This window comes from Amborella trichopoda, chromosome 4, assembly GCF_054954075.1.
Source record: "Amborella trichopoda isolate Santa Cruz 75 chromosome 4, AtrichopodaSantaCruz75HAP2 v2.0, whole genome shotgun sequence".
NCBI lineage: Eukaryota > Viridiplantae > Streptophyta > Magnoliopsida > Amborellales > Amborellaceae > Amborella > Amborella trichopoda.
Genome location: NC_142339.1, coordinates 50,384,266 through 50,411,363, shown reverse-complemented (window position 1 = coordinate 50,411,363; position 27,098 = coordinate 50,384,266). Strand labels below are relative to the sequence as shown.

General features: G+C 35.8%; 2 protein-coding genes across 4 annotated transcripts in view; one reads left to right on the top strand and one right to left on the bottom strand.

The window, feature by feature from the left end:
• Window positions 1-7,734: 7,734 nt before the first annotated feature.
• Window positions 7,735-11,115, top strand: LOC18429063 (Regulator of Vps4 activity in the MVB pathway protein). The gene is made up of 5 exons (XM_006838356.4): window positions 7,735-8,272; window positions 8,377-8,480; window positions 8,590-8,761; window positions 9,501-9,623; window positions 9,729-11,115. The coding sequence occupies exons 1-5, from the start codon at window positions 8,087-8,089 to the stop codon at window positions 10,884-10,886; spliced, it is 1,743 nt and encodes a 580-aa protein (XP_006838419.1). The 5' UTR covers window positions 7,735-8,086; the 3' UTR covers window positions 10,887-11,115.
• Window positions 11,116-11,463: 348 nt separating this feature from the next.
• AHP2 (Tat-binding protein 1(Tbp-1)-interacting protein (TBPIP)) overlaps window positions 11,464-27,098 on the bottom strand; it is a 32,734-nt gene continuing 17,099 nt past the window's right edge. For all 3 annotated transcript variants that reach the window (XM_088865525.1, XM_088865524.1, XM_088865526.1), the window contains 6 exons: window positions 15,635-15,681; window positions 15,415-15,440; window positions 13,654-13,921; window positions 12,598-12,668; window positions 12,307-12,495; window positions 11,464-11,894 (listed from right to left, as the gene is read on the bottom strand). In XM_088865525.1, the coding sequence (XP_088721651.1) occupies window positions 11,799-11,894; window positions 12,307-12,495; window positions 12,598-12,668; window positions 13,654-13,921; window positions 15,415-15,440; window positions 15,635-15,662 (678 nt within the window). In that variant the 5' untranslated portion in view covers window positions 15,663-15,681 and the 3' untranslated portion in view covers window positions 11,464-11,798. The remainder of the gene's footprint in view (window positions 11,895-12,306; window positions 12,496-12,597; window positions 12,669-13,653; window positions 13,922-15,414; window positions 15,441-15,634; window positions 15,682-27,098) is intronic.

Here is a 27,098-nt window from a genome sequence, read left to right as displayed (position 1 = left end):
GCAAGTCATATTCATATCATAATCCAAGGATTAACATGTTGCCTTTTATCATACAATTAGGCCCCTCAACTATCTCAAAGTGGTTTAGTTTCCTCGTATAAACTTTGGTTGGAAATGCATATGATGAGACCACTTATTTTTCATACAAAGAGGTCACAATCATCATTGACCTTTAGATTTGAGATCAGGTGGTTAAAGATGTGTGGCACAAAATCCACAAATGTTGTGATACACTTTCATCTGTTGGATTTCATGTCCAATGACTAAAAGTAATTATGACCTCCTTGTCTAAACATAAATGCCTCATATTATACAATCCCATTTTGGAAACGTTGAGAATATTATAAACTTTTTATTGTGTTTTAGAAAAAACAAAAAACAAATAAGAAATAGTGATATTGAAGGAAGGAAGGCTCTAAACAATCAAATTAAAGCGCACCGAAAAAATTCATTAGAATTTTTTCTATGTTGAAAACCCTTAATTCCGATCATCTTGACCTTGAGATACATAGAAGTAAATAAAAATTGGACTTTAAGTCTTAAAATAATATATCTTGTAGTAGACCAGCAATTTTCAAGATTTTCCAAGTGTCCATAGATCAATTTGATTTGCACTATTTTTTAAGCTTTAAATTTTATAATTAGAGATGAAAATAAATTTTTAGGCAATCGTAAATAATTTTTTTATTGAAACAACATCTTTCGATACTATTTGAAGATGTGCCTTACTTTGATTGTTGAAAGCCTCAGCCTTATACAAACTACATCCCAGGAAAGAATGGATTGTTTTGGCAAAGGGTACTTTTGGTACTAACAAACGTATGGTGGGGCACATGAGTCAATTTTATTTAAAAATATTGTTAAGACTTGCATGTTCTTCTATTGTGATATATAAAATGAGAGCTTGTCATTTCACTTTCACAATAATTGAGCACTAATTAAATAATAAGTATTAAACTAACCCATCCTCTAACTTGTCCGGGACTCTACCTATTGATGAACTGCATTAGCATTGTTTAATGGCAATTATGAGAAAGATACATTGCATATAATAATAACTTAAAATTTACATAGTCTTCATCACCTTCACCCACTCTATCCGTATATATATATATATATATAGAAAGAGAGGGAGGGAGACCCATATTAATTTGTGAAAACAATTAACTATGAGAATTTATTCATGGTTGAGAGGCCTAATGATGATATACTTTCAAATCATGTTGGATAAGAGTTTGTGAAAACTATTAACTATGACAACTTGCACTTCCAAATCATGTTAGATAAGAATGAGAATGTGTGTGTGAGAGAAGAATAAGTTTAAAGGTCTGTATGAAAATCACTCTTTGAAAGAAACACAAAAATGGGGCCCAAACCAATATAAAGTTTATGAATTCAGTAATTCAAGTTCTTTCATTGCAAGGAATTTCCTTTTTATTACTTGAAAAGGAAACCACAGAATAACTACTTCAAATACATCTAGAGGGAAAAAATTATGAGGCAGCAATCGTAGTAGGAATCAGTACCGGTTATATTACTTGGGACAGTAGATTAGCTACTATTTTAAAAGATGTGTCAATTTTTATACTTTTTTAAAAAATACTTCAAATCCACATCATCCAGCTAAAGTGGACAACGTAAAACACTATAACCTTACTTCTACAAATGATAATCAAGTTATAATATTATGTAAATATCTATTTTAAATAGATTAAGCGTGGTTTCATCTTTAACTTAATATACCATTCATTTTCTTTGGTTAAAAATGAAGAAATATTGTAACATGCAACTGGGTTGTCAGAATTAGACCTTTTGGATCATCCAACGGGCCTAAACCGGTTCAATTGAGTAAAACAACCCAGTGTTTTAAAAATGCAAAGGGTGCCCGAGTCGGTCACACTGCAAGGTTGATCAAGAAATAAAAAAGGGTTGAAATCAGGCGACTTCAAGCCATCCAATGCCCATATTGCAACCCACTAATCCCGAGTTGAATCGGGTGATTCTGGTTCAACCTTTCGATTTTGAAAATAACGTAGAAAACCACATTTTGACAAAACCAGTCTATAGTGCGTAACTGTTAAATTTTTGTGTATATTTTAGGGATTTAAGTGGTTCTCCTGAATCCGATCCATCTTTTGACTGGTTAAATCGCCAATGGAACCAGTTTCAAGTCCGGCTTCCTGTCCAATTCCAGTAACACTCAAGAGCATATATACTACACCTTCTCCCTCTCGCTCTCTGAGTCAGGGGCTCCTACATGGATGCTATCACCACCACCTTTGGTTGGTATACTCTCAGAGTCCGGCTCACCACCACCCACGGTTTACAGACTTAGGCCCTTGGAAATTATTAAAGTGTTGTTTTCATGCTTATAAATTTAAAATAGTAGAGGCATTTTAAATAGAAAAATCAGAACAGTATCCTAGATAATACGTTGATTCGTGTACTTTATTCTTCCTTATTAAAATAATACCATGCCCTGTAATTTAGATTTTCTTTTTATTCCTTGTGCTTTTGAAAGAAAGAGAAGATACAAAGACTCTGGTCATTTACTAATTTTCTCTGAGTGGGTCGTCGTACTATAAAATATATATTTTAATTTTTTTTATGCCAAATAATATATATTTAAATTAACAAGCTGACTTCGAATAATTTAAGGAAGGGTGCGATTTCTATAAAGCTGCAACATTAAACAATCCAATTAAGGCGCATTTCAAAATTTTATCATAACATGTAATTTTGTTGTAAAAAATTCTTAAGATTCTTTTAAAATCTATTGTCATATCTAATTATAAAATTTTTAATTCCAAAAATGGTTAAAATCAAGTAGATATATAAATATATGAAAATATTGAAAATAGACGGTCTAGATAATGTGTTGCAAGATGCACTATTTCTGCGTCTGAAAAACTTTTTTTTTTTCATATTCATACATCTAGATATCGAGATAATCGATTAGAGGGTTTTTCGACATTAAAACAATATTTCGGATAGATTTTTAAGGTGCATATGTGATTTTACATTTTAAGGTTGCAACCTTATATAAATTTTTTCTTTTAAAAAAAAGGCTCTGATGATATATTTGAATTAACAATAAAATAAGTTGATTTAAAGATGGAAGGGGACTCTCTATTATACACGCAACCATGGAGTTTCCTTGCAATTCACAGTTTTTTATTTTTTTTCTCTACAAAATGGCTTTTTTACCATCTGTCTTGGCCACATGACCCACCCTTACCAACCTCTACTCAAAACAATCGAGCGTTCCACGAAATGCCTTTCATCTCTTTCTAAAGAAAACGTGAGGCTGGCCATGGACTGGACCACAAAGCTCCAAAAAAATAGAGCCTAGGCTACAAATTGTGACCTGAGGGCCGAGGGACCTGATTGGCCGCCAGTCTTCCTTTTTTCAATTTCTTTTTTATTTTTGACTTAGTCCGGCCTCGTCCCTCCCGAACAAGCATGAGTAGGCTCTATGAGAGCAAGGGCCAAGCTGGCCCGGTGGATTGCCACCCTTGGAAACGATGGGCCCCAAATCTAGAGATAAGGTGAAACTTCAATTTCTCCCTTTTTTTTATTATTATTATTATTATTATTATTTTTTTGGATGTAAGATGAGATTCGTGAATTAGTCCACACATCTCACTTTCTTATATTAATTAAGCTAGGGTCCATTCTCTCTCTCTCTCTCATCATCAACTAGCCTAAGCCCAAATTAGGGTTGGCAATGGGCAAGAGTGCCCCAGCCAGCCCACTCTAAAAAAAATATGGCCAAGGGCCAAGTTCAGCCTGGTGCGGCCCTAATTCTATTCAATGATTTTTGTTGCTTTTTCTTCACTTGTTTTTTGTCCCGACCCAGCCGGGCAAGGCTGGGCCAGGGCAGCCCCTACATGGCGAAGGCCGAGGCTGGGCGGACCGTATGAGCACGGCATTAAGAAACTGACTCTCACTTGTTCTTAGGGGAAGCGCCTTCGAGAGTAAGACACTCCAGCTACGCTGTTCACGAAATCAACATGTGCTCACTCTTCTAGAAGATAAGGCATACTTTTCTTATGACGTAGCCAAAGTACACATGTATTATTATTAGGTCATTGCCCTTTAGGACCATACTCTACTTCTACTGCCTTCGTCAACATATCTACGTAGGATGATTTTTTCATCCGAAAGTTTAGAATCACTCGAGACTTACTGCATTATCATTCTCAAAAAAAATTTGAAATTTGAGGTTTCAAATACTTAGATCTCGTCATCTAAAAATTGGATAGTGTTTATTCAATATTAAGGCATAATTAAGCAATTTTTTTTTATTGAGGTTAATCTATGAATTGACGGGATTGCACTTGCAGTTTGTATAGAGCCTAGGCTCTAAACAATCAAATTAGAGCCTACCTTCAAATAGTATCGAGAAATGCAGTTTCAGTACTGGAAATCTTTGTGATAGCCTTCAAACATATTTTTATCTTTAATTATAAATTTTAAAGCTTCAAAAATAATGTAGATCGATATATCTATGAAAACTTAAAAATCTTTAAAATTGACGGTCCAAAAACATATTATAAAATACACTATTTTCAAAACTTGAAATCCATTTTTTTCTCATATCCATACATCTTGATGTCAATATGATTAATTTGAAGATATTTGAGCATGAAAACAACATCTTCTAGTGAAAGTTTTGAGGTAGGCTCAAATTTGATTGTTTAGAGCCTCGGCTCTATATAAACTTTTTCCAAATTTAAAACCCTAAAATTTATTCTAGGTGGGGTTTTATCCGCTAGAGTAGAATATCTTTTGGCTTATTATCATCCCAAGCTCCAAGTTTTGGACAAAGCTCGGAAATACATAGTTGGTATGAGGCCTCTTCGGTAAACCCTTCTTTAAAAGCTTTTGTTATTTGCATCCCAAAATATTTTGAAGGAAAATGGTTCAATTGTCCTGCAACTCTATCAAGTAAATCTTCACCTCATAACTCATAGAAAATTGTGTAAAACCTTTACATCCATCATCTCGGCTTGAATATTATGGTTATAAAAAACATTAGGATTTCAAGCTCTAAAAAGAATGCATATTGTAACAAATTATTTACACAGTCTATTTCGCCCCTAAAACTAAATATTCACATAACTGTAAGATCTGTACCATTGTTTGAGTTTCAAATTATATTATCGGTATTAAAAATTATTTTTAGAGCTATAATGAAGATTTATGTTGCCGAAAGTGTTCTCTGAATTTGTTTTTTATAAAGCCTAGAAACTTCTTCCTTATTTAAATAGAAACGGGGAATATCCTTTCCAAGAGCAAAAGGTTTATCCTGCGGACTGGAGTGAGAAACTAGAAGGCTAGATATTTTATGCATCTTAAAAAGTGATTAGTATAGGAAAGAAGAATAATCCCCGGCATCTTTTTGATGGTTTTTTTTTCAATGAAGATTTCAAGTGTTTTTTATTTCTCTGATCTGCATCAACCCTGTGGTTGCCTTTCAAGTAATGAAGAATACTCCCCCATATCACCCTCACCTATATCACCCTACCAAAAGAATACAAGGAACAAGACTTGGTCTCTCTCTCTCTCTCTCTCTCTCTCTCTCTCTCTTTGTATAAGTGCACACATACAGAGAACTCATGACTCTGCCAGTGTGGCCCTCGAAAAGAGAACTCGTAATTCAGTGTTGGGTTGGATCTTGATCATAGTTTTTAAGCACTCGAGCTTTTTTAATAATAAAAGAGATTGATCTTTAAGAAGTAAAAGTTACCTGCAGCAGCATTTGGGAGTTTTGGAGCTCATGAAATAACATAAATTTTGTCCCACAGAACCTCCTAGTTTTCTCACCTACTCTACCATGGGGATGCCATGGCTGTAGGCCTTTGTGGCTCCCATCGCTGTCGGCTTTTGTGGCACCCCGATGGGAGGGTCCTGGCCCTATTAATGATTACTTTTCTTTAGGAAAAAGTTTACATAAAGTTGCAATTTTACGTGGGATGTCATACAATGAGACCACTTATCTCTAATTATAACCATCTAATGTAAAATCTGATTTTTTACGTGTGACATAAAGTTTGAGAAAATTTCTCTTGAACTTTGAGCTTAATCAATAAAATAAATGTAAGCATCCAATTTCACATCCATTGGTCAAGATCAATTGTGACCACCTCGTACTAAAGGTAAATGATCTCATTATATACTTTCCCATTTTATATTATAGAAATAAGGTATATCTCAAATTGATGGAGAAGAGTGTTACCTTTCAATTAATCATCTCAATCTTGAGATATATGGATATAAATAATAATAATAATTTTAAATTTTAAACACAGTGTATCTTGCAATAAGTTATCTGGACGGTCTATTTTCAAATATTTATATATCTACTAAATCTATATTATTTTTAGAGTTAAAAATTTTATAATTAGAATTAGACATGGATTTGCAAGCCCTCGCAATATTTATAATACTAGAACTGTACCACCTCAAAATTTGGAGGTGCGCTTTATTTGTATTATATAAAACTCAACGATTAAATGGCACTCAGATATAAATAAAAAATAAAAAATAAAAAATAAAAACTATTACTTTTATTTAATAGATCAGTGAGGATTTCATGCCCCTAAAAACTGAAAATTATGAAACCTATATAAAGAGCCATCATATTTCATTTTTTATTTCATTTTCCAAAAATTTCTTTTCTAGTGATGATTTAATTTGGATAATAATAATTTTGGAACATGGGGAAGACGATTATTTATAGGAATGGGCATTCGCGATTACCATGTGTGACTTACGGTCAGCCAGCGTCAGACCTGAAAATAGTTACTCGTCAATGGCGTTTCATTTGGAAAATAAATTATGGAACTTTCCAGAGGCGATAAGGAATGGAAGGTAACGGTCAATGACAAAAACACCCTCATCTAAAAGTTGAAAAATATCAAAAATAGGCTCGTCTCGTTGTAGTAATTCGATTTCCCAACACTAATGACCAGAAGGACCCTTAGCTTTTTGGCAAATGCTAACACATGCATTCCTCTCCCAAGTTCCCAAAATGCCCTAAATCTATTGATGTGAAGGAGGCATTCGTTTGTACCCCAAATTAGCCATGCCAGTAGAAATTGGGAACGCCAAAAGTTATAGGATTAGAATTAGCCAAAAAGAAGGAAATAGAAAAAGGAAAAGATTATTGAGTGTAAAATTATGTTTGAGCAAAATTTTTGAAGAATTATGTTATATTTGGGAACAGAAAAAACAAGAAGAGTGATATCGAAATAAGGATGAAGTTTATGTATGAAGCTTTATAAAAACAAAGGAAAGCCTCACTTATAATCCGCATCCAAAAAGCATTTTGAGCGTCCAAAATATCTATAATAGCTTTAAAATCAATTTCCAACACTGATCGTGAAATTGAAAGCTCAAAAGATAATACAGATTCGTGAATAATTATTTCTATGGTGAAATGAATAGTCTATGTTATAGTATACATTATTTTTACAATTTAAAAACCAAATATTTGTTAATAACTATAATGATAAAAGCCGAGACGATTGATCTGAACGTTTTTTCGATGTAAAAGCTATAGTTTTGAGTTAGTTTTGTTGTGAGACTTTAATTATCAAAATATTTTTTCCTCAAAATAATACTCCAACAGGGCAATTTGAAAAGAAAACACAAACAAACTAGGGGCATTTTAGTCCAATTAACGATATCCGGAATTTAATTGGAAAGTTCAGCTTATTAGAGGAACACGTAAAGAGGTGAGCAGCGTTTGAAAGAAAAGACGAGAGGAAGAAGCGCGTAAGGCCGGCCGCACTCTCTCTCTCTCTCTCTATCTATCTGACTCTTGTTTCTTTATCTCTCTACAATTCGAGCCCACGTATGCTTGGTCGTCACGTAATTGAAGGCTACCCCACGAGACGAATCGTGCCCTCAAAAACGCCTCCAACTTAAGCTTCTTCGCATTTCACCGACCGTCAGAGAAAGCGGCCACTGCTGCTCTTTTATATATATATATATAGAGAGAGAGAGAGAGAGAGAGAGCTGCAATTGCAGGTTCATCTCCACCAGAGGTAGTGTGTGAGGTAGAGAGAGAAAGGGAAACATGGGAAGGAAGCTGAACGCTCTGTTGGGGAGGAACTTCAAGACTTCAAAGTTCAAAACCCTCCTCAAACTCACTGTGTCTCGCCTCGCCTTCCTTAAGAACCAGCGAAACAGCCGGTGCACCCACTCCCGCAACGATGTCGCTGAGCTTCTCAAGCTCGGCCCCCTAGAAAGAGCTCTTCTTCGAGTAAGAGAACTCCTATATTCCTCCATTGAACAGAGAGTTTTATATTGAAGTATAATCGTAGCATTGTGATTTTTTGTTTTTTTTTTGTGTTTGGTAATTTGTAGGCCGACCATGTTATCAGGGAGCAGAATATGATGGATGTTTTTGATCTGATAGAGAGCTACTGCCATCTCTTGACGGAAAGAGTCATTCTGATCGAAAATGAAAAGTGAGTATCTCTCTTCTCTTACTCTCTCTCTCTCTCTCTCTCTCTCTCTCTCTCTAAAAGCAGCAGTTTTCAATCTTAACGATTTTATTCATCGTTTTTGCGGCATCAGGTCATGTCCTGATGAACTGAAGGAAGCTATCTCGAGCTTGATTTTCGCAGCATCAAGGTGTGGGGAACTGACTGAATTAAATGAAGTTCGCATAATTTTTGCTATGAGGTATGGGAAAGATTTTGTGGCCTCTGCAGTGGACCTACGCAACAGTTGTGGGGTGAACCCAAAGGTACAAATGATTCTCTTCTTCTTTTTTCTTTTTTTTTTTATCTTGGTTGATTTTTCTTCTGTTAAATTTTTTATCATCTGCTTACGAATTGCCTTTCCAGTTTCTATTCTTCCGTTCTATTTCTATGTTTCCTATTCTATTGGTTCAACTTTCAAATTGCTCTGTGTTTCATATCAATTTCAGTTTGAACTAGCCTTTTGGTTTTGAAGAATTCCACTTCAGCTCATATTCTCTGTCCTGTACTTACTTTTCCTCAGTTCTTCCTCTTTGTTTTGTTGAAAATTAGGTTTAAAGTTAAAAGTAGCGGTTGAGTTTTTCTACCTGTTTTTCTTCTCTTTCCTGTTTTTTTTACCACATTTCTCAGTTTTTTTTGAATTACTCTTCTCTTAGCTCCCACTTTCTCTTTTTTAGTTTTGTTGAAGTTCTTCTATCTCATGTCCTGTTCTCTGCATTGATTCAATACTTATGTTTGAATCGCTCTCTCTCCTCTTTCATGTCCTCGGGCCTTTTCTTTCCATGTTTTGAATTAGTCCTACAGCTCCTGCCCTCTAGTCTTTCTTTTCCTTTTTCGTTTCTGTTTTTTTTCCGCTCTGCGGTATGACTCTTTCCTGGTCTCCTGCTTTCTCTTTTTTTATTTCTTCTGAATTGTTCTTTATCAGTTCCTCCTCTCTAGCTTTCTCCTCACTTCTAGTGTTTGTTGAACTGTTGTAATTCTTAGCATCTGTCTCTGGATTTGCAGATGATACAAAAGATGTCAACGAAATTGTCGAGTTTGGAAGCCAGGATAAAAGTGGTGCAAGAGATAGCTTTGGAGAATGGTCTCAATGTGAATATAGTAGAAGTTCCTCGTCAAAACACCATGGTATGTAGCAAACCAGATAATCAAACTAAAACCTCCTTTAAATTTATTCAAAACAGCCCCATTCCACTCTTCTACTAATCCTAGAGTAAATACTTCTACATGCAGGAGGAATTGGGATATAACCATAGTCAGACTAAAGGAACAAGACCCATGAGAGAGAACTTGAATGAAGCAGCATCTGTGGATGCAGATCTTGATGATCTCAAATATTCAGAAATCGATAACTCCTTTGAGGAATCAATGGAAGCAGGGAGGAAATATTCAGATGTGGCTTCTGCAGCTCAAGCAGCTTTTGAGTCGGCTGCTTATGCAGCAGCAGCTGCAAGAGCAGCTGTACAACTCGCAAAAAATGATTCAGATTCAGATAGTCCCAGTCCTAGAGGTAGAAAGGAGTTTGATGGGAAACCAAGTGAGGGATCCTCAAGATCTAGACTTGGGCTCAAAGAACTTCACTCTAGGACTGGACTTCCAGATGATCTGGGCAAAAATATATCAGAGCACATTGATAATCAGGGCATCAAACGGAGCTTTGAAAAGATACACCCCACAGAAACTGATAGTTCTGAATCAGATGATGAAATGCTTGAAGAGAGAAAAGATCATGAAGTAAAACTAGAATTCTGCGAATCACTACATGGAGTACATGGAGTACATGGAGAAAATTTGAAATCGCCATTAGGAAGATCTTTGTCCTCTTCAAGTTCAGATTCAGACGGAATTGTAGAGAGAAATGAGGAAGAGACCAAAGTTAATGAGACCGAGCCTTTGGGAAAGGCCATCGTCTTTGATGAAAGTGATCATGAAAGTAAGAGTGGAGAAGGCTTCAACTCATCAAACTTGAAGCACAGTGAAGTGGGTTTTTATAGAAATCCAGGTCCTGTGTTGAGCTTGTCTAAAGAACCCGATAATTGGTTACCAAGAGGGAGAGGTACTGATGTTGAGACAATTCGAGATGCCGAGACAGCAGGAGTTAAGGTTCAGTCTTCTCACAAGAAGCGAAGCCCAAAAAGATCACAGGCTTCGTCATATTCACCTCCCAAGGAACTGAATCAAAAGGTTCACATTGAGTTAAAAAAGGAGCCTAAACTATATGGAACAAATGACACATCTCAACTGGAAAATGTGGGTGCGAGTTCTTCGAGCAAACTTCAGGGGCAGGGATCAAGCCTAGAGAAGGAGACAGCTTCTGATCTTCCTAAAAGAACACTCAGGCGTGGCTCCAATTTTGTTTCTGTTAGAACTAGGCCGGGGACTAAGCAATAGTATAAATATATTGAGGCAAAAAAGAAGAAAGCTTAATGCAAGGTTGTAGTGTCCCATATTATTAGTTATCAGTCGTTTTCCTGTTTGCCCCGTATGGGGGCCTTTCCTAGTATTGATCTTGTAAAGTTGAGGCTTGAATGTGTAGTTGATTGAGCACTGTTATTGTATAGGTGAGTATGTATTCTCTAAATGAGCAGGCCTGCTTGTGAAATAAATTATTTTTGCAAAAGCATATTGCAGTATATGAGGCTACTCTTGAGTCAAGATGGTATAACATATTTAGAGCTGCATTTCTATGCACTAATATTGCCAAATGCAAGAACTGAATCGACCCCAAGTGTGTTTGAATTAATATACCTGTGTATAATTTCAAAAAAGAAGAGTGAATTAACACTTATTTAGTAAAAATGATAGACTATAATGGTCCTATTATACATGAATTTTCATTTTTTAATATAATTGAATTTCTCACATATTACTACTAAAACTAGTACAATTTCAAGTGTGTTACTTGATTCCACACTGTGTGATACATTAGGAAGAAGTGCAAATAAACATTCTCAAATGGCTCAGGATGAGGCATCCAAACCAAACAAAATTTTTTTTAAAGAAAGTCGTACAAAATGAAACTAGACCACTTGACCGTGTATACAAAGACCTCCATTTTTTTACCTTCCATCTCCAAATAATCCACGAAACACATTATATACAACCAACGCAGTTGGCATATGGAAAGCCAAGCCACAAAGCATCGAGAATACTAACCATCAATACAAGTTTTTTCAATAGTGGATTTCCTGTTATCCCCATTTTCTGTTCTCCAATAGAAGTAAGAACAGAGATATGTGCTGCTCTGTCCTATTGGAAACCCAATCTCCAAGCTAAAGGAGATTTTGCAAAAGGGACCATTCGCTAACCTCTCCTGGGCTTCTTTCTCTGCGTTAATAGCTCACTCAAGGACTGGAAACTTACTCCAACATCTTCATCGTACTCAAGTCCTAGCTCTTCCTGTAAAAAGAATCAGAACTTAAATATTTTAATTTAGGAGAAAACCATCAAAGGAACTAAAGGTGTAGCCATGGCCTTGTCAGATTCGCTTCGGAGTTTTCTTCGATTTGGTGAGAAAAACGATGCGCGATGCGGGGGAAGACTTCGGATATATATTTTTTAATTTCATAGAAATAAATTAGATATTTATATATAAAAATATATAAAAAATAAAAAATAATTTTTTAAAAAAATTTAATACAAATTTTATTTTTATATAGGTATTTTTTTTGCTTAGGCCGAATTGGCCCGAAGCTGACCACAGCACAGCACCAAACTTCGCTTCACTTGGGCCTAAAATCTGAAGACTTAGGCCTCTTCAGCCGAAGCAAAGCGAATCTAAAAACACTGGGCCATGGATTACAAGGACAACCTTGAATTCTTTTGTATCTCTTGGCATGTTTTCAGTTATTGCATCCCACAAGTCTTTGAAAATTCTCTTCCGTCTTCTCCACTGATTGATTTTCTCAACGTAAGTTTCCTCTGCCTTTTTTCTGTCCTCGGGTTTTACCAGGGAAGTTCCTTCTCGTAATTTAGCTAGCTTGACCTCCATTTGGTTTACCTGATAGAATTCAAAAGATAATTTACCCACAGAACTAGCTTCATTATCTGCAAAGACCAAACAAGTTACAAGTAATGGCAGATATTTCCAAGAAATTCTCACCTCATTTTTCAATTTGGCTTCTTTGGCACACATTTGCTCCAAGGTTAAGGTTGACTGTAGAGCTTTACTTTCTACAAAAACAGAACCCCTCATCTTCATCATTCCAATTCAAAATCCCTTGGGCAACATACTTGTATATAAGCAGCAAAAGTTGACAATTTAGCAGATTTCCATCATAAATTTCAGGTAATCTCTATAGCCAAGTAGTTTACTAACATCCTCTTACAATAGATAATTAGTAAGTTTAGCTACGGTTATTGGGATCTCCCAACATAGGTGGATATCCCACTACGGGATCTTGCTCTGGCATTTTAGGAAAGGGATCTTTAAGTGAACTCGATTTTTAAATTGGAATCTCAATCCCCACTATTAGGGATCCCTATTCCCTGAGATATCAATCCCAATTATAAAAACCAAGGCAACTAATGATTGTTTTTATTTATAGCCAGCTAGCAATATGACTATACTTTTAATAAAGCTGCATTACTTACTCGCTATAAATAAATAGATCAATACCTTTAGGTTGGGAGCAAGATCCCCAAAAGATTAGGATAAAGAGCGCGAAAAGCCGAGATCAAGATCCCCAAACACTTGGGATCTCGATCCTTAATATTTGGGGCTCCAAATCCCTAAGATATTAATTTTACGGATGGTGCTTCCAATTGTAGCATATTTTAGCCTTTCCTGGTCCCTCATCTCGATTTGATACCACTCACGGTCCCCATCCTCAAAATGACCAGAGCACCCGGAATATCTTATTTTTGCGTTCTTAAAGTCTTAGGACACTGCAATCTTCTAAAAATGAGCAAATCACCTCACAAGTTAGAACATTCATTTATCAAGTATTTTTCCTTATAGCATAAATTATTGCTCCTGAATATCTCTACATTTATTCTTTCAGGAAAGAGGACGTAAAAAAACACAACCTTTAAAACATAAATTAGAAAAATATGCACCAGCTTATGATTGTTCTGTCTTCTCCCATAGATTTCTAAGTGTTTCCCGATGCCGTAAATAAGTTATTTAAGAGATTGCAGAGGATCAAAGAGAGGATACCTGCTTCAATCTCACTCATTGCTCTCTTTTGATCTTCCAAATCCTTTTGCAGTCTGGCATTTTTCTTCTTCATCTGATCGACCTCCTCACTATTGGGAATTTTGAATTGATCTTGCCTAGCAAGGTAAATCTTCTGTTTACCATATTCTTTGAATGAAATTTGGCCACTGTCACAAAGCGCGTCCAGCGCTTTCTGAATAGCCGTCTTTTTTAGTCCAAACTTTTGCAAAGCATCCGCAACATTCTGAGAATTTAGTGGCCTATTTTGCTGAGGAGAAAAAACAAAAGGATTAATAACTCACCTAACCCAAATAGTCACTCCTAAAGGCTAATGGCATAAGGATTTAAAATGAATTGAACTAATGAAATATAGAAAGGTCAGAAACAGCAACCAAGAACCAAATAGAATTATGAAATCAGGATGACAAAAGTCACTCACAGAATTGAAGAGATCATAGATCCAAGCAATGCATTTCAAGAATCTATAAGTGATTGCTAAAACACTTATCTTCCCAAATAGGTTACACAATTAAATTATACTCTAGATAGATAAACTATGTGGTATTAACTAAAGCCTCAAAAACAAATAGTCTGGCAACTGTTCATTCATTATGTGGTTCATGCCCTCGCTATATATCAATTTCTTATGTTCTTTATAAGTAGAGGTGTCCATTGTTCAATATTGATACAGAATGGTGAATGTCCATTCAGAATCCCAATTGATTTGGTGGTATATATGTCTGTAGTCGTTAATTAAAAGGATAAGTACAATATAACTACCTGTGTATATTATTATTATGTTTGGACATAAACAGGTCTCCCATCTGTTGTTAACAGCAGATGGTTGGGAAGGGTCATCCCTCTGTCCAACAGAAGTTTGGGTGAACTTCAAGCAGAGGAAAGATGCTCCCCAACTTTTTGGGCATTATAACGAATTCTTAAGGAAATTAAGAGTATCTGTGTTGCTTCCATCATATTATAAAAGGGCACGAAATCGTATAAACATTCGATACTTTCGATATCACAACATTTATTCTTGTAAAAAAATTTAGATCACAGTATGAATCAAAGTTTAGAATAGACCAGCTACATCATATTGCTTTTAACATATAATTGTAAATCACAAATTCTTATCAGGTATAGTACATCGTAAATTTACATCATGAGCATCGGCATGTTCCATGAGAATACAATATTTTTTTTCACCAAACATAGTCTGCTTATTTGACAGAACTGAACAGACAATTAAAGAAATCAAATACAGAGAAACACAAATTATGACAATTTGATTATTTCAGAGCAATTCTTAGTATTTCTAAAGTAACCTCCAAGAAACCAGCTGCTATCAATCAACATTTAATCCAGAGCAGTGATTTATCCAATTAGATACTAATCAAACAAAGAAAAAGAATAAATTGCGGAGATATAATTTTACATATCTATGTTACAAGAAATTTATCATGAAGAAAAGAGAATCATGAAGGTTGTATGATATAGATCAAATAGAAGCTTTTCTGAAAAAGTGCATATCAAATTTAAGATATCTTTCAATAACGCTGTCTTTATCTCTTTTTAATAATTTTGGAGAAAGAATTCCACCACTTTTTTTTCCGAAATCTAAGGAATTAAAATGCGTGTTTTCAAAACTTAAGATCAATGAATTAGAAGAACAATGATTCAAGGATTTGCACAAACAGGGAATCACCACATGATGAAATCTTCTTAGTGATAACTCAAAAAAAGAGGATTTGATGGTCTTACCTCATTAACAAAGTTCAACACCACTCCTGCTCAAAAACAACAGAAAAATAAAAGCTAAGTCGATCAATCAATCATGCAAAGAAATAGAAATCGAAATAGACTCCTCCTCTCTCTCTCTCTCTCTCTCTGCGCGCAGATTCAGAGCAGCAGCTGAATATAGGGGGCAAAAATGGCAAAAACAGTGAAATTGAAAGGCGGTGCTAAAGAATGATGATGATACCTTCAGTGCTGTCCTGCTTCGGTGCCATTTCAGGGAGCAAAAGTCACCTGCAAAATGTGAAAGAAAATGTGGGGAGGAGAGAAGAAGTATAAACAGTTTCTCTCTCATCAAATGAAGCAAAACTCAGCGGTAGAAAAGAAGAGTGAGAAAGACACCGCGTTTTAATTTTCCCTCCAAAATGGAAAATTACATAAATGGCCTTTGTCATATAAGCGTAGGCTTGAGGGTATTACATAATTAGCAATTTTCCATTTAAAACATAATTCTTTCAAAAAGTCTCGGATTTTTTTAAATCCGTTTAGAACTATGAGTTTTTTTAAAAGTTCTTCAAAACATCACGTTTTTTTTAATAGAACCGATATAAATCCATATTTTATCTTTTTTTCAAAAAAATTCTTCCATATAACTTTATTTTTTCATTAATATCTTATTATTGAAATTTGATTTTAAGATAAGTACATTAATAGTGGGCATAAATTAAAAATATTTATTCAAAAATAAATTTTATCAAAAAATCCAACAATGAGTTCTCTTAAAACAAATATACAAAAATTACAAGCAATATATTCCCTAACAAAAGTAATCAAAACAATTGTATATCTCAAAATAATTAGGTAGAATTAGAGGAAGAATAACCCAATGAAAATTAGTTTTGTTCTTCTATAAACCCCATAGAAAATTTATAAAGAGAAAGAAATATATTCAATAATACTAAAGATTTAGGTAGCTAAGAATTTAGTGCGATATTCGAATTTGCTTAAGCATTTTGTTATATTATTTATACAAGGAAAATTTTGATTAATTTCATTTTTTATTTCATTGGTGTATACAACATTGCATTTTGGATGGACCGCTATTTTACATATTTGGGTCTATGCGTTTTCTTTTAATTAATTTTAATCCTATATTGGGGTTTTTTTTGTTTTTTTTGAAAGGTAATCCTATACCTTGGTTCACAATTCTTGTTATTTGCAAATTATTTCTTGTGTTTAGTAGTTGCTTGTTTTATTTTATGCTCCCAATAAATCCACGATATGTTCTGTGTTGTGGTAACAAAGCAATCATTGTTTTTAGCCCATTGCATTATACTATGATACGACCGTTGCATTAGATCACTGACCTTTTAGATTTATTGAAAGTTTCAACAAAAAATTGTCAAGTGTTACTCTAATGACACTAGGGCTAAAAAATTATTGTTTAATGGTTTTAATATGTCTATACAATAATTGCAAATCATAATCTTATATTGTGTCATTTTACATATCCGATTTTTTCAATACATTTTTTGAACAAAATCCGAATTATTTACGAATCTATAACTTAACATATTTTTTGGTGATCCGTATTTTTTATCTGTTTTTTTCCCCTGGTTTTTTAAATAAAACCAATATATTACCAATATTTTAGTCGGCCGATATATTATTCCCCGACTTACTAAGTATAGAGTATTGTGATGCAAAAAAGCATTTATGTTAAATGACATGCATGAGCTTCGCATTCTCATTCTCATCGCACCACCCTTGAGCCGTGGAATGGCCAATGGGATTGTTTATCGGTGATTTGGCCAGCTTAGTTCAACAATAGCGTAGTGTAATCGGTCTAATTATTTGTTTGACTTGTTGAGCCCGCTGACTACATGATGTTCGAGAATTTTTTTCAATGCAATTCACATTTTAAGCTATTATTTGTATATATTTAAGGGAACTTTTCATAAATTTATATAAGGTTGCAACCTTATACTAAGGTGCACTTAAAAAATCCTGCATAATAGAATGTTTCGGTGTTGAATAACCCTCAAATTGATCATCTTGACCTCGAGACCTATGGATATGAAGAAAAAAAAAAGAACTTCAAGTCCAAAAAATAATGCATCTTGTAACAAGTTATTTGCATTGTTTGTATTCAAGATTTTCAAGTATTTATTGATACGCTAGATCTGCACCATGTTTTAAATATTGAATTTTATAACTAGACATTAAAATAAATTTCAAGCCATCATAAGGTTTTTGATACCATAATGATATCCTTAAGCAAATTCTAGAGGTGCGCATTATTTCTACAAAATGAGGAGATATTTTTAAACAAACCTTATCCCAATTATTTGGGATTGCTACAAAAATTAGGTTCCTCTATTCTCCTCTATCAAGGGCCAGACTCTTAATAAAAAACAAAAGCATAGGTTTACAATTCATGATAAGATGCGGCAAAGTTTTACGGTTGCCTACCTAACGCAATCTACCTCATTTACCCAGGCTTGGGATGGGTTGGGAAAAGTTTCAAGTGGCTATCATTAAAGAATATTCCCTTTTAAAAAAATTACACATGTAATTTTTTGAGATTTTTTATTTTTCAAAAGGAAAAAGTTTATATAAGAATGCTACCTTATAATATAGAACTACCGATGCCCCTCAAAAATCCATCGAAAAAAGTAGTTTTAATGTTGAAAACCCTTTGATTGATCATCTCAGCATCGAGATGTATGACTATGAAAACTAAAAAGATTTTAAGTCTCAGAAATAGTGCATTTTACAATATATTATCTACACCGTCCATTTTCAAGATTTTCATATGTTTATAGATCTACTTGATTTTAACCATTTTTTAAATTTAAAATTTTATAATTAGATATAAAAATAGATTTTGAGATAATCCTAATAACATTTTACATTAAAATTATATACCATGATAAAATTTGAAGGGCGTCGTACCTCTACACCTACGGAAGCGTCAGTATGCCAACTGCACCCTTTTCAAAATAGAAACATTGAAGTTTTTATGAGGGTTTTTCTTTGCTAGCGATATACTAGTTTTGATGATATGACAGTTTTATGTTAGTTGCTTACCTAACACAATCTACCTCCTTTCCTCGGTTTAGGTAAATTTAAGGTCAATAGACTACCATTAAAGAATATCCTCTTTTTTTAGGGACCTCTAGTTCGAAAAAATGTTGAGCTGACTAATGAGCATTTCCAGACTCATAGGGCTGTAGGAGGTTGTCATAACAACTAATGGATGATATAATGAGAGAAAGAGAAGGCTTTAGAAGGTAGAGTCTACGATGGTTGTCAATGGTGTTTTTCTGGAGCTTAATGGAGTGTCTGCTTTTCCATCGGTGAATGTTGGTCAATCAAAATGGGAAAAGCTTAACATTAATCCGGGACATTTTGTCACTGGATTCTTCTCTCCTCCCATTTGGTTTCTTTGGTCTGGTTGATTCGGCTAGAAGGTGTTGGAATCTCCTGTATTGTCCTGATGTCAAGGTGATAGTTATTAACAAGGTTGTTTTTAAACTTAGAACTCATGAGGAGGTTGTTAGAGCTCTCAAACATCGTTTTTGTTGTATTCGTGGGAGTTTGCGTTTTTTAGATCCATGGAAGGTTAGCGATCATAAATCCTTTTTACAAAAAGTGAATATTTGGATTTGCCTTTCTGGTATTCCTCTGTCTAGATGGAACTTAGAAATTATTAAAAGGATTGCTAATATGGTGGGCTGTTATTTGGATATGGATTGGGATTCCTTTTTAAATCCTATACGCAATAGGAATTGTGTCAAGGTTTCTATTGTAAAGAATTCCAGTAATCCTGAGCACATTTGTCTCCATATTGGGAATGATTCCTTATCATTCAAGTACAATGTGACAGTGGGAGCCTGGTTGTGGGAGATTTTCCTCATGGTGGACACTCGAAAGTACGCCATGGTAGTGGTGTGCTGTAGTGGCCAGAAAATAAGATTCCGATGCCGGAAGCTCTACAAGCTAGTAACTGCTAGGGGAAATGAATTTCAAAAAAAGATAACTCCAAAATTTTCAAAACGCTGAGTGGCAGTAGGGCGGTTTCAAGAATCTTCGCAGGGATTTCAAATTATCTGCAAATATTTCAGTCTTCTGAGCAAGGAGATTTAGAAAGTTTGAAAGAGGTCATTCCAATAGAATCCCCGATTACCACGGATTTGCAGCCAAATGATGCTCTTAAGGAATGGATACTAGACGATACCTCATTGGCACAATATGGTCATCTATTGAAGTTAAACGAGGGTCCATCAAAGTTTCAAGGGGACTTATTACCCACAAAATCTATGATGTGCTTGCTTGGGGAAACTGCAACCTGCCACCAGCACACCTTTGGAAACTAAGCCCTTGTATAGGTGGCTAAGGGCCATTGATATCTGAAGAGAGAGAGTAAGGAGCTTTCTCTAGTTACGGCTCTGGTCCTCCTCTTTTTTCACTGGAAAGAGTTTGGTCGTGAGTGGTGCGTGGTGCATGGTGCTTGTGACGGCTATCATCAACTTTAGGATGCACCCGTTAAAATGGAAGATCCAAAAAGAGTCGGAATAGTTTTGACCCCACTGCTGATCGACCCTTTGACGATAATAGTGGTGGATCCTAATGAACCCAATCTGATGTTGGAAGCGGAGGACATTTGCGGATATGTTTGCTTCGCTGAACTCTCCGGTGGTTGATAACGATGGTGGTTTTGACGATGTTTCATTCCAGCCCCCTGACCAAGCGTTGGTGATGAATCCCGAGCCATTACCTTTGCTAGCTCTCCCCTCACCTTTTGAAGCCTCGACAATTCTACCTGAAGACCGAATGGATGATGCATCTTTGGTTCAAAAAATTCTTATTGATATGGGTATGGAGAAAGCTCCCCTGAGGCTGGTTTTGAATGAGATTCGTAATTGTAGAAAGATTGAAGAGAAATTGAAGGCTTCGGACTCTATTGATCATGCTGAAAAGAGTCCTATGAAAGAGTTGGTTACCTGTACCCCGTCTGGGAAGACCTCAACCAAGCCAAAAGGGAAAAAAACTCTTCACCAGGGGGTACGCTCCTCGACTAGGTTGGAGGCTTGGGATGTCCCTAAAGGAGGCTATTTGAACACTGCTACCTCAATTCACGAGCCTGAGCTGATTGACGTTGGGACCTCGATACCCTTTTCTTTGACTGACACTGATGATGATGAATGGGAGTCCGGGAAGATGTTCGATGATCGTGAAGGAGTCGATCCTTCTGGACCAGGTTCTTCTTCCTTAGTTTTAATGAATCTGTTATCTTGGAATGTTAGGGGCCTAATTGATGCCAGGCGTAAAAGGGATGTTAGATTTTTAGTTTCGAAGTATAAACCTTTGATTTTGACTTTGCAAGAGACCAAGCTTCCTAGTCCTTCTCTTTCTATGGATAGGGAAGTTTGGAGCTCTAGGGTGGTCTGTTTTTGTGGTATTGATGCAGTTGGTAATTCTGGTGGGATTTGGATATTGTGGGACCCCTTGGTGCTTAGTAATTTTGTTTTTGTTGTTAAAGACAATTTTATTCTTTGGGTTTTGTGGGGCCTTCTCAGTGTTTTTCTTGGGGATTTATGTGTGTGTATGATCCTTCTCTCTTTTCCTTGAAGCGTGTTTTTATTGATGAGATGTTATCTGTTATTAGAGAATTTTCTATTCCGGTTGTCATTGGAGGCGACTTTAATCTCATAAGGTGGCATGATGAGTGTTTAGCAGGTCAGCCAATTAATTCTGTGATGAGATATTTTAATAGATTTATTGTTGATAATTCTCTTCTAGGCCCGCCAATTGTTGGATCAAGTTTCACTTGGTCCAATAATAGTGTTGGGAATCTAGCTATGTCCAAATTTGACAGATTTTTTGTTGCAGCGGAATGGGCAGATCAATTTCCTCTACTTACTGTTAAATCTATGGTGAGACGGTCCTCTGATCATCTGCCTATACTCCTGAGTACGAGGAGTTCGAAGGTGGCCCCAAACCTTTTAGATTGGAGTTGAGTTGGCTGGAGTCTCAGGATGTGATTGATCTCATCATGAGATCGTGGGCTAACACGGTGGTCATAGGATCGATGGATTTCCAAATCCACAAAAAATTGCTCATTTTGAAACATAAACTGTTGGAATGGAGAAAAGAGAATCACATGAATTTTAGAGCTAAGAGTGATGGTTTAGTTGCTGACATTGAAGTGTTTGACCAAAATATCCAAGAAAGTGGGGTTTTGACAGAATAGGTGATGTTGGAGCGTAGTCTAAAGGTTAAAGAGTTAGAAGAGGTGAGGAGAATGGAGGAGATCTATTGGAAACAAAGGTCCAGGAATAAATGGCTGAAAGAATTTGTTCTAAATACAAAATTCTTCCACGCAATTGCTAGTGCCAGACGAAGACAAAATGATATCTCCGGCCTCTCTATTCCTAGAATTGACCCAGACAATTGTACGGCTATGGAAGGTAGGGTTATTCAGCATTTTAAGAATGCGTTTTCGAAGGAAGTATCTGTAAAGTGTAACTTTGATGGTGTCCCTTTTAAGACTCTTGATAACAACCAAATTGCCTTTCTGGAAAAGGATATTACCATTGAGGAGCTTGAAGCCGCGGTCTTCAATCTACCTCGTGATAAGCACCAGGACCAAATGGCTACGCCCTAGCATTTTTTCATAGATTCTGGGAGCTGTTGAAAGATGATTTATTGCAGATGGAGAAATAATTTTTCATTAAAGGTCATCTCTTTAAAGGAATTAGTTCTACTTTTCTGGCTATGATTCGTAAAAAATCTATGATCTGTGGGCTAACTGACATTCGACCTATAATTCTACTTTCGAGTACTTATAAAATTATTGCGAAAGTATTAGCAGAGCATCTTAAAGGTTTCTTACCTCACTGATTTATAAATCAAAATCTAAGTTCATCCAGGATCGTCAAAATACCGATAGTGCGTTAGTAGCTCAAGAATGTATTCATTCACGTGTTGTAAGTAAGAGGTCGGGTGTACTCCTTAAACTAGATTTGAAAAAAGCATATGACAGTGTTGAGTGGGGTGTACTTCTTGAAATTTTGGATAAGATAGGGTTTGGGGCTAGGTGGAGAAGCTGGATCTTTAGGTGTCTTTCTTCGGCACATTTCTATGTACTTTTCAAGGGGAGCCATGTTGGTTTTTTAGTGCTTCAAGAGGACTTAGGCAAGGAGACCCTCTTTCTCCGTTCATATTCACTATCTATGCGGAATGTTTCAATCTTATGCTAGCTAGAGTTGAAACTTGCGGCAATTTTAATGGATTTCAAATTGCTAACTCTAATATCGTTGTTTCGCATCTTCAATATGCAGACGATACCATTATTTTCTCTGATGCCGATAAAGATCAGCTAAGGAATGTGGCACGATTCTTGGAAATTTTTTAAGTTGTTTTAGGCATTAAAGTTAACTTCCACAAGTCATCGCTGGTAGAAATCAACTGTCCAATGTCAAAGGTCTGAGAGCTGGCCCTAGTCATGGGTTGCAAAGTTGAATAATTTCCTATTACTTACTTGGGGTTACCGTTCTCAGACTCCAAATTTCCCATTGCTGTTTGGGATAGGGTGATAAAAAGAATTCAGGTGAAATTGGACTTCTGAAGGTATAAATACCTTTATTTGGGGGGCAAGGTTACTCTGCTTACATCATGCCTAGCCAATCTTTCAGTTTACCAGATGTATGTGATTGAAATTCCCGTTATGGTTGCTAAGAGGATTGAGCGAATGATGAGAGATTTTTTGTGGGGGTCAAATGGTGAAAATAGAAAATATCATCTGCTTAGATGGGATAGAGTCTGTACACCCAAAAGGAAAAGAGGATTGGGTATAAGGAATGTAAGAAATTTCAATATGACATTATTATGTAAATGGTGGTGGAGAAGTATTTATCTAAAAGATCATCTTTGGTGTCAAGTGTTGGTAGCAAAGTATGGACTGGAAATGCATGGAACTTGGTTGGGAGGTGGTAGAGGAAGTAAAGGTTTTTTTATTTGGAGGAGTATTTTTAGATGCAAGCCTATGATTTCGGGATATTTGAGATGGATCCCAGGTAGTGGTAGACAAATTATGCTTTGGCAGCACAAGTGGTTTGGGGACTATCCTTTGAAAGTGGTGTTTCTTGATTTGTAAAGAGTGGTTTCAAACCCAAATATCATAATTTCAGAGGCAGTTGAAAGGGGAGGTAATAGATTATCATGGAACATTCCCCTCATTTATAGACGCCTGGATAATGTTATTCTAATACAATGGTGTAGGTTGTTGGAATTATTGGACAGGGTCGTGCTACAATTTATTCTTTCATGACCAATGGAGATGGTTTTCTCCCTCAATTAACCAAGTTTGGAAATGGCCAAACCCACATAAAGTGCAGGTCTTCATTTGGTTAGCTGCCCAAGAGAACATCTTAACGGTGGACAATCTCATTAAAAGGGGAAATTTTTTGCCAAACATATGTTTATTATGTAAATAGGATGGGGAATCAGTTAACCATCTCCTTCTCCATTGTCTGTTTTCCTCAAGTATTTGGCATTGACTAATGAATCTGGTGGGTATTTCTATTGCACTACCACCGAATGTTCTTAGTTGTATCCACCAGTTCTCTCACCCGTTCTTGCCTAAGGTGGGAAGTGAGATATGGAAGATTGCAAAGGGTATTATCTTGTGGGAAATTTGGAAGGAAAGAAATAGAAGGACTTTTGAAGGGGTTGTTTGGTCTTTTGATAACTTACTACACTTAATTAAAGTGGCCATTTGGTGAAGTATCTCAGTTTCTAAGACAAGGAGGGGTATATCTAAAGTGGATGTAATGGTTAACCTTCCTAATTTATTCCTTCTGGGTCTTCATAGATGCAAACCAAAAGGCCTCTGGGTGGCCCCTCCAATTAATTGGCTGCATTAAGCTGAATTTTGATGGAAGCTCTTTTGGTAATCCGAGCCCTGCTGGTATTGGTGGAGTGTTTTGAGATACCGCTGGTTCTATCATTCTCTCTTATGTGGGGTCCAATTGGAGTAGCTACGGCTAATATGGCAGAATTATGGGCTTTACTGAATGAGATTGAGATCTTTGTTGAGAGGAATAAGGGCTCCTCATGCTTGATTGAATGGGATTATCTGAATGTCATCCAATAGTGTACAAAAGAGCAGTTAATTCCGTGGGACTTACGCTCCTTTTGCTTGAAGATTTTAGACTTTTCTTCGACTTTTTCTGTTACTTTTTCGCATGTGTACAGGGAGTCTAATGTTCTTGCCGATACATTAGCCAAGGGTGGTGTCTTCCTTGATTCCCTCTAATTTCTAATGATGTAATCTCGTTTGAATGAGTAATAAATCTGTGATTGTCTTTCAAAAAAAAAAAAAAATTCCTCTCTTTTTAATTTTACACTCGTCACTTTTTAAGATTTGTTGTTTTTTTTTTCAAAATAGAAACATTGACGCATTGGTGAGGGCTTTTTTCTGCAAGTGAGATACTAGATCAATAATTCTTAAATAAAATTTCATAGCTCTAATTATTCAAAATGTCAAGTTCCAAAGCCCTCAAATTTATTCGTCAAACCAGTTTGGAACTTTCGGGTCCTAATAACTTAGCGTGTTTGATTGTGGGAGACGGCAATGCCAAAAAATCATCTCCCACCAAATATGGAAGAATGTGAAATGAGGCTTTCATTTCGAAACATGGAAGCTACACCTACCAAAAACGGCCTATTTTCTAGCTGGTTAATAGGGGAAACTGGCCAGTTCCTGATATTTTAGGGGATCCAGATCGGCCCAACCTCTTCCTGATCTAAATTGGCCAATTTCAATCCAAATCATCGATTTTTTTAAACACTAACTGATAATCAAAGCTAATTGGATAACCCATACCCACTGACTTGGCTTTTGTACTAGGAGATCTTAATATAAGTCTCTCATCCATTCCTTATTTGTCTCTCTCGTGCCTTATTTTCTCAATCGATTATATGGAAATCACAATTTTGGGAAGGGATTGTCTAGAAGGAGATCTTTTACTTTTTGTATAATGAGGTCACAACTATTCCCACTCATTAAATGTGAAATTGAGTGGCTTGGGTGAGGCACAAAGTTTGAAATTTTTGTTTTGGAACTTTGTGTCTAATCAATGACACTTTTACAACCACCCATTTTGAAATCTAAGGGACCATAACGATTGTGACCTCCCTTTGCAAAAGGTCAACGGTCTCTTCGTAGACAATCCTTTTCGAGAAACTTGATTTTAATACATCACATCAACCTTGTTGGGTGAAATTAGAATGGGGACATTTCAAGTGCCATTTGCCCGTGAGAATGACACAAATAAAAAATTTCCCTTTTCCGTTTCCCTTCATTATCCCTCGTGCTAAGAAGAAAGCAATAAACAAAAAAGAGAAAAAATAAAATTAAAAAGATATCCCCCAATGAAAAAATAAACAAAAAAGAAAAAAAATAAACTCGTATAATCCCACATCAATAAATGTAGTAGTCTCATGGTTTATCACTCTCATATATCCTCTTTTACATGAAATCTTTTGTCTTATTATCAATAAAATTCAAGGAATTGTCCTCATCTTCGAAAATCTAAGGACTGAGTTTGATGTCATGAGGGTTGATCTATGTCACCCACAGAAGATGTTATAAGGCCATTATTTTAAGAAGAAGCACTTTTTTAAATAAGAAAATTGTGGTATAAATTGTGGTTCCAAGAAATTCAAAGACCGGAATGATGCCTTGTTTACCAACTCTTGTGGGAGGTCTTGCTGTAGAGGAAGCTATTGTGATCCGGGAAGGATCCAAAGTATTAAATAATCCCAATAATAATTTCAAAATAGTTAGAAAAGTTAGTTTCAATGCCAGTAGATCAAATAAACATTCCTTTTTACTGGTGGGGAAGTTGATTTCATGCCAAAGATTGCTAGCACAACTAAGGAAAGTTTGTAGCCAAGGGAAAATGGAAGTATGAAAAAGAAGTTTGTGAGGAGAAAAGCTGAAAAAGCATTTTGTATGAATGCTCAAGAGAGCAAAGACCAGTGTTTCATGGATTCTACATGTTCATACCAAACAATGCCAAGAGGCAATATCCTCATCACCAATATCTAACAGGTCAGGAGTCTTGATATGAGACAACACCAGGTGCAAGACAGAGGACATATTACATTTCGAGTGCCTAATGAAAATTTAAGCACATTTCTAACGTACAGCATGTTCTAGAACTTAGAAAAGTCTCATGTCCGTAATAGAATTGGTAGATCAAGGCTTTCATGCATTTTTGGTGAAAGAGAACATGAAAGCAAGTAACAGGAAGATGTGAAGATTGTCGACTGTGAAAAAGAAAGCTGATCACTTATATGCGATGAGCATGGATTTGCCATTTACTAAGAGAATGACACATTGTAATCTTCCAAAACTAAAAGCTACGACACTAATTATTGGGTTGCATGTGGTCCAATTTTATGGAATTACATTTATAAAGCTTGTACATTTGCATAGACTACAAAGTATCTATTCATCCAATCCACCACTACAGCAAAAAACCATTGGAGAATCCATAATAATTTGTGAGATGCAAGTCTAATTGAATCTCACAGGTGCATGAGGTTTTTTGCCACTTTCAATGATGATTATTCAAAGTGCACATGGATTTATTTCTATAAACAAATATGCAGTGTTTGGGTACTTAAAGAATTCAAAG

Bases quoted from the DNA above. Each gene is read 5' to 3' on its own strand.
- LOC18429063 (XM_006838356.4), top strand. From the start codon at position 8,087: ATGGGAAGGAAGCTGAACGCTCTGTTGGGGAGGAACTTCAAGACTTCA. The intron at 8,481-8,589 runs GTGAGTATCTCT...TTGCGGCATCAG, and splicing joins ATTCTGATCGAAAATGAAAA to GTCATGTCCTGATGAACTGA. The intron at 9,624-9,728 runs GTATGTAGCAAA...TTCTACATGCAG, and splicing joins TTCCTCGTCAAAACACCATG to GAGGAATTGGGATATAACCA.